The sequence below is a fragment of the Humulus lupulus genome, chromosome 6 (genome assembly GCF_963169125.1).
Source record: "Humulus lupulus chromosome 6, drHumLupu1.1, whole genome shotgun sequence".
Lineage (NCBI taxonomy): Eukaryota > Viridiplantae > Streptophyta > Magnoliopsida > Rosales > Cannabaceae > Humulus > Humulus lupulus.
Genome location: NC_084798.1, coordinates 89,073,011 through 89,092,693, shown reverse-complemented (window position 1 = coordinate 89,092,693; position 19,683 = coordinate 89,073,011). Strand labels below are relative to the sequence as shown.

The 19,683-nt window shown below is 37.5% G+C and overlaps 2 protein-coding genes and 1 non-coding gene across 3 annotated transcripts; 2 read left to right on the top strand and 1 right to left on the bottom strand.

Annotated features, from left to right (window-relative positions):
- Positions 1–4,578: 4,578 nt before the first annotated feature.
- On the bottom strand, positions 4,579–4,685 carry LOC133787647 (small nucleolar RNA R71). Its single transcript, XR_009872653.1, has one exon. It is a non-coding gene; the product is annotated as a small nucleolar RNA R71 (small nucleolar RNA).
- Positions 4,686–4,905: 220 nt separating this feature from the next.
- LOC133785283 (uncharacterized) lies at positions 4,906–6,915 on the top strand. The gene is made up of 3 exons (XM_062224534.1): positions 4,906–5,650; positions 5,804–6,401; positions 6,489–6,915. The coding sequence occupies exons 1-3, from the start codon at positions 4,906–4,908 to the stop codon at positions 6,913–6,915; spliced, it is 1,770 nt and encodes a 589-aa protein (XP_062080518.1).
- Positions 6,916–16,215: 9,300 nt separating this feature from the next.
- LOC133785282 (probable glutathione S-transferase) lies at positions 16,216–16,744 on the top strand. Its single transcript, XM_062224533.1, has 2 exons — positions 16,216–16,527; positions 16,658–16,744. The coding sequence occupies exons 1-2, from the start codon at positions 16,216–16,218 to the stop codon at positions 16,742–16,744; spliced, it is 399 nt and encodes a 132-aa protein (XP_062080517.1).
- Positions 16,745–19,683: the final 2,939 nt, after the last annotated feature.

Below are 19,683 nucleotides of genomic sequence, written 5' to 3'. Positions count from 1 at the left end.
ACTGTTTTCTGTTTACTTAGCATAACCTTAGTTAATTAAGTTAATCCCGAGGCTCGAGGTACCGGAAACATCCCCGATGGAAAAAAGGTAAAATTCCCCAATATTCCCCCCTAGGCTTCCTAACCTCAAATATATCTCCATATATTTATTTCCATAACCCGATAACCCAAATAATCATCTAATACCCAAAATACCCCTTGACTTACCCCAAGTCAAATATTAAGCCCCGTTGTGACTTCCCGCTAACTAGCTCCCTAGGATCGCCTCGAGTCGCACGTTGCAGATTTACCCACATAATAATGTGGTTCTCACAAATATATCATACAATCACATTTACATTCATATAGCCATACAAGCATGTTTATCATACAATCACACGTTAATTTAATAAATTCACACATAAACCAATTATGCCCTCCCGGCACACTAACCAAGGCCCTTAAGCCATATTAGTGATTTTGGGTCGTTACAGAGAGGATACAAGAGTTAGAGAAACTGAAGGAATGACTCTTTAATTCCTCTGCGTATACTGTAAGTGTTATATTCTTTGTTTCTCTTTGAATTCAATTTTAGAAACATGTTTTAGATTATCTCATATTAATTTGTTTAATATTAATTTGTTTTAGCCTCAGCAGCCAATCTGGCAAGCTCCTCGTTACGTTTCTTGGCCTCCGCCAACTGCTTTCGCAGTTGACAATTTTCAAGCTCCACAATAGGGACATATCCCTAGGGGCCGGTGGTGCAGGTGTTCCTCGAGAGTCAGAGGATCCACTCCTCTCATCTGGGTCTGAATTCATCATCGGCTGCTTCCCAGGGCACCGGGGATAGTCAACTTCCTCTAGGATTTCCTCCCCAGGAATATTGGGATCATTCGCAGCCATAGTTGATTCAAGGAGGCTTCTTCAACAGAATAGACTCATGTACGTATTGCTTAATGCTCTCAATGAAAGCTCCAAATTGTTGACACCGTTTTTTGTCAACTTAAATCGTAGAGAAATTAAACAACATGATTATGAAGCGAATGAATAATGAAAAAATACAAGAGGGTTTTTATGTGGTTCAGCAGTTAACTCTTCCTAGTCCATAAGTCTATGTTATTAAGGCTTAAAGACTTCTGGAAATTCTTCAGAGATGAATTACCCAGAAATTATTCTCCAGCCAAAAGAAATTGATCCTTTACAAGTGGTCATTCCTCCTCTATTTATAGGGGAGGTTACAGAGTTCATTCCCATATATTTCGAGAAGATACTATGTATATCAATTTTAATAATGACATTAAATTCAATATCTCCTACATATGTGGAAACGTCCCATAAGAATCATGAATGGATAATAGACTAAATAATATCCCTTAAATGTTGGGATTATACAACAATAAATATGTTCATACGCAATAGGCTATCGCAGATGACTTATTGGGTCTTCGAGATCAGCGATCGACCCTGTGGCTATCAAGACTTATGATACTTCTACGAGCTTGCCACCTTACTTCAGGACATGCTCAGAGTAGATTGTCACTATCAAAGCTATCACACTCGAGCCTGCACTTCCCAAGCTTGGACTGTTTAATCTGAAGACAATCGATAACGGATGTATCCCGACATCATGCCATTTCGAACTCAGAAAGAATCCCAAGGTTACACATCTTCGAGGTCATCATTTTGCTTCGGAGATCTTATAGCTGGACCATACAATGTATTTCATATATTTTGAGCTCACACTAGACGAGTCCAGTTTTCGAGGTCATAACCTCTGGTCTCAAAATCTGGGTGTAACAAACGCAGCAGCACAAAAGTGACAAGGACATACATTAATTAATAAATAATAAAGAATCAAAAGAATAGAAAAGGTAAAACAAGGTTAGAGAGTAAAGCGACAGGGTAAGATAAGAGCGTATTGTTTAATTCTATCCAAAAGTTTATCTGCTTTGCTTAATTTCATGTTTGATATTGTTTAATTCCCTTTTATAGTTTGTTTATAGTATATACATAGTATTTGAGTTTGTTATCTTCATGTGTTTACCACTTTTTATCTTATATATTATTCTGTTTTGTTTCATTTCAAAAATGTTGATGTGATCAAAGAAAACCATCCTGATCCACATCGGCTCTTAGGGTACTTCAGAGGCATAAGAGAGGTGTATCTTTCACTGCCAACATCATAAACAATTCAAATGATCAAAATGAATAAGCTACTACTTCAACTAATACGGGGTGAAGTTTTTGCGGGTAGTGTTGGTGCTTCTGTTGCTCAAAGACCATCTTAATCTATTCCTGCTTGGCCCTTTTGTTTTCTTATCTAATAAAAGATTTCACCTGCTTCATCTTTCTGTTAGATTCACATAATCACAGGCATAAATACAGATTTTCTCACATGAAATGGGATTATCATTTAATCATGAACAAACCAAGCCAATAAGGTTCTGATAACTCTTGAATAAAGAGTTATTTCATGTTCTTTTGAACTTATAATTGTGAAAAAATCATGGGTGATGTTAGTTTATTTTTAGCTTTTGTAGCTAACCTTGATGTTTTCATTATCTTAATTAAGTTAATTATTTTTTTTAGTTTTAATAGCTATTGGGTTAAAGATAATGATTTCATGGATAAATAATTACACAAAGGAATGAGCTAGCATATGAGTCTATTTTGATGAAATTATGTTGTTGATGGCTGAATATTCAAGTTTGCTGCAGCAAACCAGAAGCATTTTGATCAGGCAGATTTTGGGGCACATGGTACGTGTGGCAGTCAATGGGTGAGCTGATATTTTGGCTGAGATGGCAAGAGAACTAATCAGCATATTGGAGAAAAGGACAAAAATCAGAAGAAATGAGGACTTCATGTTTTTGGAGAAAAAGGGGCAATATGGTACTTTTGGAAGGAGGAAGAAAAAAACCTAACATACACAAAAGGGGGTTTCAGCCGTATGAAGGAGGGAGAAGCCATTTTTGGAAAAGAAAACCAGAAAAAAAAAATAGAGGAGAAAAACTGAGAATATCAACAAGGAAGAAGGAGAACAAACAAAGAAAGTTCAAGCATCATTTTGGATTTGTTCTTTCTTCTTTTCATAAACTTTATTTTATTAATTTCTGAGTTGGATTCTAAATCTGAATATTATGGGCTGTTTTGATTGTGAATTAATGTTTATGAACTCAGCCATGAACTAATTTTTAGGTGCTTGAATTGTTGATGAACCCTATGTTATAGTCTATCAATTTCTTGCACTTTATTTTAGTAAAATCTCCTTTGGTCATTCAAGTGTGCTTATATTAATTTCTTGTTGTTGTTTGGCCAGTAATGGCAAGTTATTTAATTATGTTTAGTGCTAGAAAGATTAAATGTAATGGGAAGAACTTGGATGACACAAGTCATAATCTAAGTTAGGTTATGTTAGTAAGTAACATAAGGATATGTTATTTGCCTTGTGTAACTTTTGAGAATTAAACTTTGATTGGCATTCTTAAATCTAATTTTTCATAGGAATATGTTTAATTAGGTAGAAGAATTAATGTCATAAAATTTGGGAAAGTTTTATGGGTGTTTAAATGAATTCTTGTTAACCTGGGAGTTTTGCTAGAATATTGCTGCAGCAATCTATCTGCAATTTGTTCAGGATGAATAATATAGGGGAATTCAATAATTCAAGTCCATTTTGCAATCCATATATTTCTCTCAATTTTCTTTGTTCAGTTCAGTTTTTGATTCCAGTATTTCCATTTTTTTTTAATATTTTGTTTAGCCTATAAACAACCCACTTGATTTTTAATTTCTTAAATTGTTTAGTAATTGTTTTGCTTTTTTTTTTTAATTTGCAATTCCTGCGGAGACAATTTACTTATCATTATATTACTTGTGTGATTTCGTGCACTTGCGTATTTAAAATCAAATATTAAATTTATCACAACAAGTTTTTGGCGCCGCTTCCGGGGATTGAAATTAGAAATTCTTATGAAACCAATTACTTGCAATTTATTTTGTCTTTGTTGAGCTGACTTTGTTTGCTTGCTCTCGTGTTTTCTCAGGTGATTTACTATATGAACGAGCAAGAAGACATTGAAGTAGCTCCTATTGACCCTGAGATTGAAAGAACAATTAGAAGAAGACTAAGGGAACAACGGGCTCAAAATCGCCTTAATATGGCTGAAGATGCTGAAGGAGTTGAGGGTGCTAATAATGTCACTAACACAATTTCTATGTCTGATGATAGAGAGAGAGCCATAAGGGAGTATGCTGCCCCTATGTTTAATGAGCTCAATCCGGGCATTATTACGCCTGAAATTCAAGCACCCCAATTTGAGTTAAAGCCCGTGATGTTCCAAATGCTGCAAACAGTGGGTCAATTTAGTGGGCTGCCTACTGAGGATCCTCACCTTCATCTTCGTTCATTTTTGGAGGTGAGCGATTCTTTAAAGCTACAAGGAGTGACTAACGAGGCCATAAGGTTGAAATTGTTCCCTTTCTCTTTGAGGGATCAAGCTAGAGCTTGGCTGAACACCCTTCCTCCCAACTCAGTGACTACATGGAATGAGTTGGCGGAAAAATTCTTGATGAAGTACTTTCCCCTACCAAAAATGCCAAGTTTCGCAATGAAATCATGTCATTTCAGCAGCTGGAAGATGAATCATTTTGTGAAGCTTGGGAGAGATTCAAGGAGTTATTGAGAAAGTGCCCACGCCATGGGATTCCGCATTGTATACAAATGGAAACTTTCTACAATGGACTCAATTCTTCCACTCGTATGGTGTTAGATGCTTCAGCCAATAAGGCTATTCTCTCTAAGTCCTATAATGAAGCCTATGAGATTTTGGAGAGGATAGCTAGCAACAATTATCAATGGTCCAATGTTAGAGCCTCAACAAGTCAAAAAGTGGCTGGTATACTTGAAGTTGATGCATTGACAGCTATGACCGCTCAAGTTTCTTCAATGACTAACCTTCTCAAGAACATGAGTTTGGGGGAAATGGTACAACCAACTGCTATGGGACAAGTTGCCAATGTATCTTGTATTTATTGTGGAGATGGTCATGCATTTGAAAGTTGTCCTTCGAATCCCGCTTCAGTTTGTTATGTGGGGAATCAAAATGCCAACCGAAATAACCCATATTCGAACTCTTACAATCCGGGGTGGAGGCAGCATCCAAACTTCTCATGGGGGAGTCAAGGAGCTAGCTCAAGCGGAGCACCAATGCAAAACAAGACCACATATCCACCGAGGTTTTCTCAACAACAACAAAGAGCTCAACCACCTCCTCCACAAGTGTCTCAATCAAGCTCTTTGGAGAGTGTAATGAAGGAATACATGGCCAAGAACAATGATGTGATTCAGAGTCAAGCGACATCCTTGAGGAATCTAGAAACTCAATTGGGGCAGCTTGCTAATGAGCTACGGAATAGACCACAAGGCACCTTGCCTAGTGTTACAGAAAATCCAAGGAAAGATGGCAAGGAGCATTGCAAGGCGGTTACCTTGAGGAGTGGTAAAAATGTGGAATTGACTGAGGATAATTGTACTAGAAACAGCGAGCCCACTTCAATCCAAAGTAGTGTGGACAAAGGAGACAAAACTGTGAAATCAAAAATTTTAAATGATGATCCTGTAGCAATTGCTGCAACAATCCCTCCGCAAAATGCTACAGGAAAGCCTATAAGCAAGCCACCTCCACCATTTCCTCAACACTTTCAAAAGCAGCAACAAGATGGTCAATTCCGAAGATTTTTAGATGTTTTGAAACAACTTCACATCAATATACCGTTGGTGGAAGCTTTGGAGCAAATGCCCAACTATGTGAAGTTTTTGAAAGATATTTTAACTAAAAAGAGGAGGCTTGATGAATTTGAAACAGTGGCGTTGACTGAAGGTTGTAGTGCTATATTGAAGAGTAAAATTCCTCCTAAATTGAAGGATCTGGGCAGCTTCACAATTCCTTGTTCTATTGGTGGTAGAGATGTTGGTAGAGCACTTTGTGACTTGGGGGCTAGTATCAATTTGATGCCCATGTCAATTTTCAGGAAGTTGGGGATTGGAGAAGCAAGACCAACCACAGTCACTTTGCAATTAGCGGATCGTTCTATGGCACACCCGGAAGGAAAAATTGAAGATGTACTTGTGCAAGTTGATAAATTCATTTTTCCGGCTAATTTCATCATCCTTGATTATGAAGCGGATAGAGATGTTCCTATTATCTTGGGTAGGCCATTTCTAGCTACCGGGAGGACCTTGATTGATGTACAAAATGGGGAGCTTGCTTTGAGGGTGAATGACCAACAAGTAACTTTCAACGTGTTCAATGCTATAAAGTTTCCGGATGTGGTTGAGGAATGCTCTAGGCTAAGTGTAATTGAGTCTATTGTCACTGAAAAATTCCATAAGGAAGCTTGTAAAGATGGAGTGGGGGTGAGGTCACTTGAAGATCTTGAAAACTTAAGTGAAGAGGAAGAAATCCAAGTTACATAGGTGGAGTCAAAGCAGCCCTTTGCTAAATTTAGGAGGCCTTTTGAGTCATTGAACTTGTCGGAAGGGAATTTTAAGCCTCCTAAGCCTTCTATTCTAGAGCCACCAAAATTAGAGTTGAAGCCTTTGCCTAGTCACTTGAAGTATGCTTATTTGAGAGATAATGATACCTTGCCTGTGATTATTTCAGCCATGTTAGGAGCTAAAAAAGAGAGTTTGTTGCTGGCTGTTTTGAAGAAATACACAAGGGCCATTAGTTGGACTATGGCGGATATCAAGGGGATAAGTCCCTCATTTTGTATGCATAAAATTCTGTTGGAGGATTGCTGTAATAATTCTGTTGAGCAGCAGCGAAGGCTTAATCCTATCATGAAGGAGGTGGTTAGAAAAGAGATAATTAAGTGGCTTGATTATGGAATTGTTTACCCAATTTCAGATAGTTCTTGGGTCAGCCCAATTTAATGTGTTCCTAAAAAAGGTGGAGTCACAGTGGTGGCTAATGAAAATAATGAGTTGATTCCCACAAGACAAGTGACGGTGTGGCGTGTTTGTATGGACTATCGAAAGTTGAATAAGGCTACTCGTAAAGACCACTTCCTGCTGCCATTCATTGACCAAATGCTTGATCGGTTGGCGGGAAAGGAGTTTTATTGTTTCCTCGATGGGTATTCAGGCTATAATCAGATTTCCATCACGCCAGAAGACCAAGAGAAGACTACCTTTACTTGTCCTTATGGCACCTTTTCCTTTAGAAGGATGCCTTTTGGGCTGTGCAACGCCCCCGCCACTTTCCAACGTTGTATGATGGCAATATTTTCAGATATGGTGGAGAAGTCTCTTGAAGTCTTCATGGATGATTTTTTAGTATTTGGGGAGTCATTTGACACTTGTTTGGCTAACTTGGAGCAAGTCTTGGCTAGATGTGAAGAAACAAACTTGGTACTCAATTGGGAAAAATGCCATTTCGTGGTTCAAGAAGGCATTGTGTTGGGCCATAGAATTTCTAATAAGGGCATAGAAGTGGATAGAGCAAAGCTGGAAGTCATAGAAAAATTTCCACCACCTACTACAGTCAAGGGGATTAGAAGCTTTTTGGGGCATGTGGGCTTCTATATGAGGTTTATAAAGGATTTTTCAAAGATTTCTAAGCCCCTTTGTTCCTTACTTGAGCAGAATCGAGCATTTGAGTTCACCAAGGAGTGTCAAGAAGCATTTGTGACTTTAAAAAAGGCTCTTATCATCGCACCCATCATTTTAGCTCTGAATTGGTCTCTCCCCTTTGAATTGATGTGCGATGCTAGTGATTTTGCTGTGGGTGCTGTACTTGGGCAGCGAAAAGAGAAGGTTTTTCATTCCATTTACTATGCAAGCAAGACATTAGTCGATGCCCAATTGAACTATACTACCACCGAGAAATAGATTTTGGTGGTGGTGTTTGCTTTTGACAAGTTTAGAGCTTATCTTGTGGGGACTAAAGTGGTGGTTTATACAGACCATTCCGCGATCAAGTATCTAATTGCCAAGAAGGATGCTAAGCCACGACTTATTCGATGGGTGTTGCTTCTTCAAGAATTTGACATGGAAATTCGGGATAGAAAAGGAACGGAGAACCAAGTGGCTGACCACTTATCTAGACTTGAAGCTGGAAGTGAAAAGCGAAATGAAGGGCCTATTAAAGAGACATTCCCTGATGAGCAATTGTTGGTTGTGAACCAAACCACTACTCCATGGTACGCTGATTTTGTCAACTATTTGGTGAGTGGTTTGCAGCCACCTGGTTTGAATAGGCAGCAACTCAAGAGGTTCTTTCATGATGTGAGATTCTATTATTGGGATGAGCTCTATTTGTACAAACAATGTTCAGATCGAATCATGAGGCGTTGTGTGCCTGAGGATGAAGTTTCTAGCATACTAGAGCATTGTCATTCAGCTCCTTATGGTGGACATTTTGGTGGGCAAAGAACAACCACTAAGGTTTTTCAGTCAGGGTACTATTGGCCCTCTATCTTCAAGGATGCTCATGAATTTTCTAAGAGATGTGACTGTTGCCAGCGTGTTGGAAATATTTCAGCAAGGAGTGAAATGCCTTTGAATAGCATCCTTGAAGTGGAATTGTTCGATGTTTGGGGAATCGACTTCATGGGGCCATTTCCACCATCATTTGGAAATTTTTATATCTTGGTGGCTGTTGACTATGTCTCTAACTGGGTTGAAGCAGTGGCAAGTCCTACTAATGATTCTAAGGTGGTCATGAAATTCCTACATAAGCATGTGTTCACCTGCTTTGGCACTCCAAGGGCGCTTATAAGTGATGAAGGCACCCACTTTGTGAACAAGATTTTGGCAGCTTTGTTAGCCAAATATAGTGTGAAGCACAAGATTGCTACCGCCTACCACCCCCAAACCAACGGTCAAGCAGAAATATCCAATAGGGAGATCAAGGGAATCCTAGAGAAAATGGCGAATCCTAGTAGAAAGGATTGGTCTCAGCGGTTGGATGATGCTCTTTGGGCCTATCGAACGACTTTCAAAACCCCTTTGGGAATGTCACTGTATCGTTAGGTTTTTGGGAAAGCTTGCCATTTGGCCGTTGAGTTGGAGCATAAGGCATATTGGGCAACTAAGAAACTGAATATGGATCTCTAAGCTGTTGGAGAAGCTCGAAAGTTACAGTTAAATGAGCTGGAAGAGATGAGGTTGTTCTCCTATGAAAATGCTAAGTTGTACAAGGAAAAAACTAAGAGGTGGCATGATCAAAAAATTCAAGCTCGGGTCTTCGAGAAGGAGCAGAAAGTATTGCTCTTCAACTCGCGCTTGAAGTTATTTCCTGGCAAGTTAAAGTCCCGCTGGTCTGGCCCATTTACAGTGGTGCAAGTTTACCCCTTTGGAGCAGTTGAAGTTTGCGAAGATCAATCCGGAAGGGAGTTTAAAGTGAATGGGCAGCGGCTGAAACATTATTGGGGAGGTGAGGTCAACCGCGAGAAGACCTCCATCACTTTGGAGGATCTTTAAGGCTGTGGTTGTTTTGGGTTGTCAAGTGATTCAGGCACTAATTTAAAGACAACCCAAAAAGAAGCAAGTGTAAATTGATATTGTATATAAAAAAAAAGAGAGAGAGAAAGCAGGAAGAAAATATATATATATATATACATACATATGAGTGTTTTTAATTATTTTTATTTTTATTTTTATTTTTGTAATTTTGATTTCATTTTATTGTGATGTTTTGGAGTGGTTTTATGTGTATTTTGGTGTTTCAGGTGTTAAGACAGCAAGAAACATGGTGTTTTGGAAGTAATTTTGGAGTCTGAAGGTTTTGCGAGAGTTTTGCTTCAGTAAAATGCACGCAAAAGTTTCCAAAATAAAAGGGAGTTACGTCAAATTTGGGTTGCTGAAGCAAAACGAGGGCAAAATGTTAGCAATCTGGGCAGAGAAAAAAATCTTGGGTCGTGGTTTCATTCAGAGGCATATATATATAATACTATATATATACACACACAAAAATTACATACAAAATATTAAAAAAAAATTAATACTATATTTAATATTATTTATATATATTTTACTACATATATATATGTTAATATATAACTTTATAAATATATATATATACACATAAATATAAATATGTATTTAATATATATATACTATAAACTATACGAAATCCATATATTTTTTTTTTCAGTACCATTTATATTATTTATAAATATATATATAATAGTTATCCCATCTTCACCATTTACCCTAACCCATTTTCACCATTACCTTCAACCCCTGCTCCAGCCATTTCCGTGCCTTCCACCACCTAATCCGAGAGCCACCAGCCTCCACGACAAGCTCCTCACCAGCCCTATCCCATTCCCCAACCCATCCCCTCCCCCCAAATCTCACCAGACGCAGCCACGACCCCAGGCGCCCCTGCCCTTCGCGCGCCTCAGCCGAACGAGCCACGACCCCAGACGCCCAGGCGCACCACTCCAATCACAACTGAACCCAAGCATATCTACTCCTCGGCACCTCGAGCCCAATCGACTCCTAGTGCGCATCCCACAGGCCCGTGCCTCTTCCCGTGTTACAGCGAGGCACCTAGCATGTTCCAAGCATGCGACTCAAGTCGCGTGAGTCTCCTGAGGCGCATCCGAGAGCCTTTCCTTCCATTTTGTTCAGGTGTCTCCCAGCCAGCACCGAACACCATCTCGACATCCTAGCTCCCTTTGTGAGCCCCACCCAGGTGCATCCGAGCCCAAGCATCCCAACAGTCAGCCGAGCCACTCAAAAATGGGGTATTAATTTCCTTGTCCCCGTATAGTGCTATATATGTTACTAGGCATTTGAGTTATTGCTAGTCTTTGATCCAGTGAGCACACAAATCTGTTGGAAACTCTGTTGGAAAATCTGTGGCCTTACTGTTCAGGGGTGGTAATATTGCTCTGTTATTCTGTTGGAAATTCTGTGGCATTACTGTTCAGGTGCTCCTTTTGTTGTGTGGTAGCCTTGTGATTTAGCTGCTTCCTTTTTGCCCAACATGACCACTAAAACACGAGCACAGAGAAAGAAGCCAAAAACTACCCCACCATCCCCTGTCCAACCATCAGATAAACCAAAATCTGCTCTAACCTCTATCCCACCAACAACCAAAACAACCAAGAAGACATCCAAAACCACCACTACCCCACCCAAGGCCCCACAAATTCCCACTGCCCCATTACTATTGCCTCCCCCAGCAGCTATAAATGCTCCTTCCTCCACAAAATCTACCCCACCTGCCACCAAATCAACACCACCCCGAACCAAATACAAAAGAGTCGCCCAACAAGCATCAACCGCACCCCCACCAAAACAACAAAAGACTTCCACTAACACAAAAGCTGCCTCCCAGCCACCACACACAGCTGTCCCATCTCCTAAAACAAAGAAAATGCATCCCCTTCAGGTCCTGCCACAAAATTTGTTTCTGCTCAAGCCAAGGCCAATATGAGTCTATTAAGACAAAGAAATTGTTTCCAGAAAGAGGATTTTTGCCTACCACTTTTGAGGTGCCTGCTTTTATCAGTACAGTCATTGAGTAGCACAATTGTGAACTTTTTTGTCAGAAACCAGAGCATGCCATTATTCCCTTGGTGAGAGAATTTTATGCCAACCTAGCCTCCGCTGAGAATTCTGAAGTGTTGGTTCGTGGCAAGGTTGTCTCTTTTCCTGGTGCGGCTATTAATGCCCTCTTTGGGTTAGCCAGCGTTGACTGCGCTGCTTATAATGAAATGATCTTGGCCCCTTCCCCAGCTGACTTTGACAAGGCTTTGCAACGTGTCGCAGCTCCCGGAGCTCAATGGTGCATATCTTCTGGCGGTGTGCGCACTCTCTTGCACACCTCCATTTTGCCTGAAACTGGCGTGTGGCTAAACTTTCTGAAGTGTCGCTTGTTTCCCACCACGCATGAAACCACGGTGTCCAAGGAGAGGGTGCCCCTGTTATATTGTATATTGGCTGGGCTGAGTATCAATGTAGGCCAATTAATCTCTAGGCAGCTTGCTAGCTGTGCCAAGAAGAAAAAAGGGAAGTTGTTCTTTCCCTCACTCATTACACAGTTATACATTAGAGCTGGGGTGCATTTTTCTTCCACAGGGGATATACTTTTCGAGTTCCGGGACATTAATTTCACTCTCAATGGTCAGACTTGTGCACCTGCCTCAGCCGCTGGGCCCTCCACCATGCCTCCCCCAGGTCCACTCACTTACCTCATTGCTCAGCAGCAAGAGATTCTTGGCCGGTTGGTGTCTCTGGAAGCTCAGCAGCATGCTTAATGGAAGTATGCTAAGCAGCGGGATGCAACTCTCATCAAGTCCCTCCAGTGAAACTTCAACAAACCAATCGCTGCATTTCCAGTATTCCCCAGCTCCATCCTGGAGGTGTGGACCGTGCCAGTTGTGCATGATGACCCTAGTCCTTCGGATGCTGATTCCGAGGACTAGGAGGAGGGAGCTTATTTAACCCACTTTTGATTTGAATTTATTATTATTCTGTAATTAATTCCTGTCTTAAACTCTCTTGTTGTCTACCTTTAGTATCTATTGTTTTGTATTGCTTCTGTGTGTTTTGTTGATTATTATGTTCCTGCCTTGTTGTTTAGTTAATCTTTTAGCGATAATCTTTGCTTTTGTTCATATGTAACTAGGGGGCTCAATGACGACTTCTATAATCAATCTAAGTTGCAGCTGAATGTCTTTCTTTCTTGAGTTTTCAACTAAATTCTTTTGATGTGAATGTTGCTAGCCATTGATTGATGCAAATGTTTCTCTTTTTAGTTTGTGCATAGTTTGATTAAGCATTTTTGACACCTGAGAAAGAGCTAGTTTCTTGTGAGAGCTTAAGTTTCTAGAATTATTTAGTGATTTTCCTTGAGGCGAAATCCTAGACAATACCACACCGATGAAATGATTTAGGCCATCTTTGGACCGTTTGAGCCTTTGAAGCCTACCTTGTATGCATTTTTATCACTAGTCACCCCATTGAGCTTAAGTGTCACTTTTCTTTCTTAGCCACTCATTTGCCTACCTTTAAAAATATATAATCATCTCTTTTCACCATACCCTTTTAACACCTTGATCTTTATAGGATTTATTTGTTATGCATTTTTGGGGGTTTTGTTGAGTGAGTGGATGAGAAAATTAGGTGAACGCTTTCCTTTTCTTCTTTTGCTTGTTTTCACCATTGGGGACAATGTTGATTTTAAGTTTGGGGGGAGAGTGTGTTCTCAATATTCTTGTTCTCTTGCCATCTAGTTGCCATCTAGTTGTTAATCTTCATATATATAAAAAGAATAGAAAATCCAAAAAGAAGCAAAATTTAAGAGTACACTCCCTTGCATCAAAGCATATAAAAAAAAAAAAGAAAAAGAAAAAATCAGAAAGAAAAAAAACAAAAAGTATGTTTGTAAATAAGTTTGCGGGTGTACTTTTCAAATAAAGGAAAAGTTGTTTTAGTTTTGTCTTTTAATGTTAGTAATAAAGGCTAGTGGCAAGATTTATATTGTGTTGTAGGGTTGTCTTTGGGGGAAATTAATGTATGCATTTATGTATTTAGGTCCTAGAAAGATTGAGGTGTTTTAGGGTGATTTGAGCCAAAATTTATCTCTCTTATCCTACCTTCACCCTAGCCTATCATTACAAGCTTGATAAAGTCCTATTGATCTTTGGTGTGGTGTTTGTCTACATTAGTGGAGAGGGAATCACTAAGTAACGTATGGAGACATTATTTAAACTTGAGGACCAAGGTCTAGCTTGATTTTTGGTGATTGAAATTGTTTAGGAAAAGCTATGCATGCACTAAAGGGTGAAACACATGATTCATATTTTTGGCAGCAACATTCATGCTTGAAGAATTTGGTTTAAAGCTTGTGAAAGATTGAAATTCAGCTTCTCTTTTTCGAAATAAAATTTCCCCAGAGCCTTCCCCTTTTTACCATTGGCATAGCAAAGTTTGTCCATTGTTGTGGTGTTTTTTCTTTGTATTTTCTTGTCTTTTGTTGTTTAGTTTGTGCCTTTTGTGTCTTTTGTTAGTTGTATTTTGTTTTTAGAGTCATCACTCGAGGATGAGTAATGTTGTAAGTTTGGGGGTGTGATAACTCTTGAATAAAGAGTTATTTCATGTGCTTTTGAACTTATAATTGTGAAAAAAATCATGGGTGATGTTAGTTTATTTTTAGCTTTTGTAGCTAACCTTGATGTTTTCATTATCTTAATTAAGTTAATTATTTTTTTTAGTTTTAATAGCTATTGGGTTAAAGATAATGATTTCATGGATAAATATTTTCACAAAGGAATGAGCTGTGAGTCTATTTTGATGAAATTATGTTGTTGATGGCTGAATATTCAGGTTTGCTGCAGGAAACCTGAAGGATTTTGATCAGGCAGATTTTGGGGCACATGGTACGTGTGGCAGTCAATGGGTGAGCTGACATTTTGGCTGAGGTGGCAAGGGCAGAAAGAACTAGTCAGCATATTGGAGAAAAGGACATAAATAAGAAGAAAGGAGGACTTCATGTTTTTGGAGAAAAAGGGGAAATATGGTACTTTTGGAAGGAGGAAGAAAAAAAACCTATCATACACAAAAGGGGGTTTCAGCCGTATGAAGGAGGCAGCAGCCATTTTTGGAAAAGAAAACCATAAAATAACATAGAGGAGAAAAATTGAGAATGTCAACAAGGAAGAAGGAGAACAAACAAAGAAAGCTCAAGCATCATTTTGGATTTATTCTTTCTTCTTTTCATAAACTTTATTTTATTAATTTCTGAGTTGGATTCTAAATCTAAATATTATGGGCTGTTTTGATTGTGAATTAATGTTTATGAACTCAGCCATGAACTAATTTTTAGGTGGCTTGAATTGTTGATGAACCCTATGTTATAGTCTATCAATTTCTTGCACTTTATTTTAGTAAAATCTCCTTTGGTCATTCAAGTGTGCTTATATTAATTTCTTGTTGTTGTTTGGCCAGCAATGGAAAGTTATTTAATTATATTTAATGCTGGAAAGATTAAATGTAATGGGCAGAACTTGGATGACACAAGTCATAATCTAGGTTAGGTTATGTTAGTAAGTAACATAGGGATATTTTATTTGCCTTGTGTAACTTTTGAGAATTATACTTTGATTGGCATTCTTAAATCTAATTTTGCATAGGAATATGTTTAATTAGGTAGAAGAATTAATATCATAAAATTTGGGAAAGTTTTATGGGTGTTTAAATGAATTCTTGTTAACCTGAGAATTTTGCTAGAATATTGCTGCAGTAATCTGTGTGCAATTTGTTCAGGATGAATAATATAGGGTAATTCAATAATTCAAGTCCATTTTGCAATCCATATATTTCTCTCAATTTTCTTTGTTCAGTTCAGTTTTTGATTTCAGTATTTCCATTTTTTTAATATTTTTTTTAGCCTATAAACAACCCACTTGATTTTTAATTTCTTAAATTGTTTAGTAATTGTTTTGCATATTTTTTTTAAATTTGCAATCCCTGTGGAGACGATTTACTTATCATTATATTACTTGTGTGATTGCGTGTACTTGCGTATTTAAAATCAAATATTAAATTTATCACAACAGGTTCTTACTGCGTTCTTATATGAAACATAAAATTCTTTCTAACAAATGATAACGTGGGAGTACTTTTACTGGAAATTTCGTTTACAGTTGAACTTTCAATCTTCGATTTGAATTTAGAATGCATATATATTCAAAACAAGATAATATTTATATGTTTCCTTTGACAATGAGAGGTTTGGTTTCCATATATTTGAAAGATTTTATACATACCAACAAAATTAATGTGTGTTCCGTTCAGTTCAGGTTAGGAAATGGAAATATATGAGCTGTAAAACTAAATTTTGTTGAGTATGAATAAGTAGAAGAGGATCTCTTCAACAAGAGTGATCTTCTTTTACAGTACAACCTAGTTCACAAGAAGATTCCAGTGCTCGTTCTTGGTGGAGAAAGTTCATAGATGGCAAGGTAACAAAAAATTAATGACAATTCCAAGAAGAAGTTCGAGTCATGGTCAAGAGTCAAAGTATTGACAAAAAATATGGTAGGTTTATATAATCATGCAATTATTTTATACTAAATAGTCATTTTTATACTAAACTACTATTTTGATACATTAATTCCAGCTTATTTTGCAAATACACAGTACAAACTGATCTTTTCCATTTTCTTTTTCTTACTTATCTTCTTGGTAGGAAGATAGGGTAAGAGTTCACAAAAAATGGAAGAAGTGAAGGTGGTGGGATTATGGGCTAGTCCATACGTTTATAGGGTCATCTGGGCTCTAAAACTTAGGGGTAGTAAGTTTGAATACATCGAAGAAGATATATTTGACAAGAGTGATTTGCTTCTGCAACTCAACCTTGTACATAAGAAAGTTCCAGTTTTCATTCATGGTGGAAAACCAATTGCAGAGTCCATTGTTATTCTTGAATATGTTGATGAGATGTGGCCTCAAAACCCTCTGTTGCTACCAGATGATCCCATGGAGAGAGCCATCTCCCAGTTTTGGATTAAGTTTGGAGACGATGAGGTAAACTACTGTGATAGCTATGTGGGTGTGTGTGTGTTATTTTTTTCACTAGACTTGACTGATGTAGACTGACTAAAACTTCTTCTATGTGTAATTTAGAGGAAACATTTTTTTTGGGTTCTTGAAAAAGACAAGAGAAGAGCAAGAAAAGCCAGTGAAAATTTTGCCGATGAAGAACGGGCCGGAAAATTTTGCGGTAAAAATTCAGGCAAGTTGAAACCGACCTCAGAGAACCAAAAACATCTAGATTGCTCCCAAATTCAACATAAATATATACACAACCCACGATTTATATATGATATATATATGAATAAATATATATATGAAGAGGCTGACCTGTCGAAGTTGACGAGGGTTGTTGTCACATCCGGAGTTGAGGAGAGAGAGTCGCTGTCGTGATTGGAGTTGAGGAGGGAGGGTCCTTTGGGTCGCTGGCGGAATGAAGTAGAAGAAGAAAAAGAAATGGCGGGGGTGTATACAGTGAAGAAGACGCGGGATACTTCAAAAAAAATTGCCTTTTATTTTCAATGCCCTAATTTTTACATGGTAAGTCGACCCATTAGCAACTGACTTATAATGTAACACCATAAGTCTCTTCTACAACCGACCTATGATGCCACATATTAAGTCATTTCTCACACAACCGACCTACCATGACACATGATAAGTCATTTACCACACAACCGACCTCCCACGTCCTTTAAAAAATTATTAAAGAGATCCTCTAAATTATTTTATAAAGTTTTTTTAAAATTATAAAACTATTAGATCATAACATTTTCTTAGTTCTACGAACTAAATTATTTTTTTTTAATTCCAAATAATTAATTATATATAATTCAAAAATTATAATATAAGTAATATTAATAAGTATATATTTTTTATACTTATTTCATACCCAAATAAATTATATGTATAGATGTGTATTATATAAATAATATCTTTTAAAATTCAAATAATGTAAAATCAAATTAGAGTAACTTCAATAATACATTTTTATAGTGACATGATAAGTATATATTTTTTTTATACTTATTTCATACCCAAATAAATTATATATATGTATTGTTTAAATAAATTAATATATTTTAAAATTTCAATAATATAAAATAAATTAGAGTATCATTAATAATGTATTTTTATAATGACATGGTAGGTCGGTTCTACACAACCAACCTATCACGTCACATGAGAAGTCATTTCTCACACAACCGACCTACCATGTCATCTAAAAAATTATTAAAGAGATAATCTAAATTATTTTATAAATTTTTTTTTATTTTAAATTATAAATACTATTGGGTTCTCGTGCAACCGACCTCTCATGCTTACCTTGGACATACATGATAGGTCGATTCTATGTAAACCGACTTATGAACATGTGTTAAGTCGGTTTAAGGAGAACCAACCTCTCATGTCCGATGGTTGATATCCAAATTGTAGTAGTGTGTCTAAAGCTTTAGTAAAAATATCTGTAATTTGTTTGTTAGTCTCAACATACTCTAAAATCAGAGTTTTATTTTCAACAAGTTCCCTGATAAAATGATGACGAATGTCAATATGTTTAGTGCAAGAGTGCTAAACAAGATTTTGGAGATATTAATAGCACTTGTATTATCACAAAAAATGGTTAAATTTTTTAGATCAAACTCATAATCATCCAACATCTATTTAATCCACAAAAGTTGAGTACAACAGCTCCCAGCAGGTATGTACTCAGCCTCAGATGTTGACAAGGAAATGGAGTTTTGTCTTTTACTATGCCAGGAAACCAAATGTTTCCTAACTAAAAACAACCACCACTTGTACTCTTGCAGTCATCAGTGTTTCCTGCCCAATCTTCATCACTATAGCACACAAGGTTAGAGTTTGTTTCTTTGGAGTACCAAATCCCTAATTCAAGAGTATTATTGATATAACGAATAATTCTTTTTATAGCAGTCACATGAGACTCGATAGGGTTCCCTTGGAAGCGAGCACACACTCCATCACTATAACTGATAACTGGGCGACTAGCATTTAAGTATAAAAGACTCCCAATCATACTCCTGTAAAAAGTTGGATCGACTTTTATCCCATTCTCATCTTTAGATAGTTTGACAATGGTTCCCATGGGAGTTTTAGCAGGTTTGGATGCCTCGAGCCCAAATCTCTTCACCAAATTCCTGGCATACTTGCTTTGTGAAATGAAAATTCCCTCATCGGACTGCTTAACTTAGAGCCCCAAGAAAAAATTGAGCTCTCCCACCATGCTCACCTCTAACTCTTCCTGCATTTTTTTCACAAATTCCTGCACTAGAGAATCTTTAGTAGAACAAAACACTATCATCAACATATATTTGAGCTATCATAATATCGGTATCAACATTTTTTATAAACAGTGTCTTGTCTACTCTCCCTTTTTTGTATCCCTTTGAGACAAAAAATTGAGTCAATCTTTCATAACAAGCTCGAGGGGCTTATTTCAACTCATACAATGCTTTTTGCATCTTAAAAACATGATTTGGAATGTGAGGGTCCTTAAACCCTTTGGGTTGCTCAACATAAGCCTCTTCATTCAAGAGCCCATTTAAAAAAGTGGATTTGACATCCATTTGGAATAATTTAAAACCAAGAACACATGAAATAGCTAGCAATAGTCTCATGGATTCAAGTCTTGCAACAGGGGAAAATTTATCATCAAATTCAATTCCTTCAACTTGAGTGTACCCTTATGCAACTAGCCTAGCTTTATTCCTTATTGTGGTACCAAATTCTTCAGTTTTGTTTTTAAATATCCATTTTGTACCTATAACATTGGCATGGCTCAGTCTAGGGACAAGAATCCATACCTCATTCCTTGTGAATTGATCTAGCTCTTCTTGCACAACTTTAATCCATGATTCATCATTTAAGACTTTCTTCACGTTTTTTGGTTCAAATGAAGAAGTAAAGCAAACAAATTGAACCAAATTTACATACCTCTTTCGAGTGACCATACTTTCTTCAAGATTTCCCAAAATAAGTTCAGAAGGGTGATTCTTTTTTACTCTGGTTGAGGGTTCTTTTTTAATAGTCATAAGATTAACCAGGGCTTCCTTCTATATTCGTTCAGTTGTTGTTGTAATAGAATCTGTGTCTGATACAACATTAGCAGAAGTTGTCGCCACTGAACGA

What these genes read in the sequence shown, in the direction of transcription:
- LOC133785282 (XM_062224533.1), top strand. Translation starts at nt 16,216, where the DNA reads ATGGAAGAAGTGAAGGTGGTGGGATTATGGGCTAGTCCATACGTTTAT. An exon ending in TTAAGTTTGGAGACGATGAG is followed by an intron (nt 16,528 to 16,657) that starts GTAAACTACTGT and finishes TTCTTGAAAAAG; the next exon opens with ACAAGAGAAGAGCAAGAAAA.
- LOC133785283 (XM_062224534.1), top strand. Translation starts at nt 4,906, where the DNA reads ATGACCGCTCAAGTTTCTTCAATGACTAACCTTCTCAAGAACATGAGT. An exon ending in TGCTACAGGAAAGCCTATAA is followed by an intron (nt 5,651 to 5,803) that starts GCAAGCCACCTC and finishes AGTTTTTGAAAG; the next exon opens with ATATTTTAACTAAAAAGAGG. An exon ending in AAAGATGGAGTGGGGGTGAG is followed by an intron (nt 6,402 to 6,488) that starts GTCACTTGAAGA and finishes TGCTAAATTTAG; the next exon opens with GAGGCCTTTTGAGTCATTGA.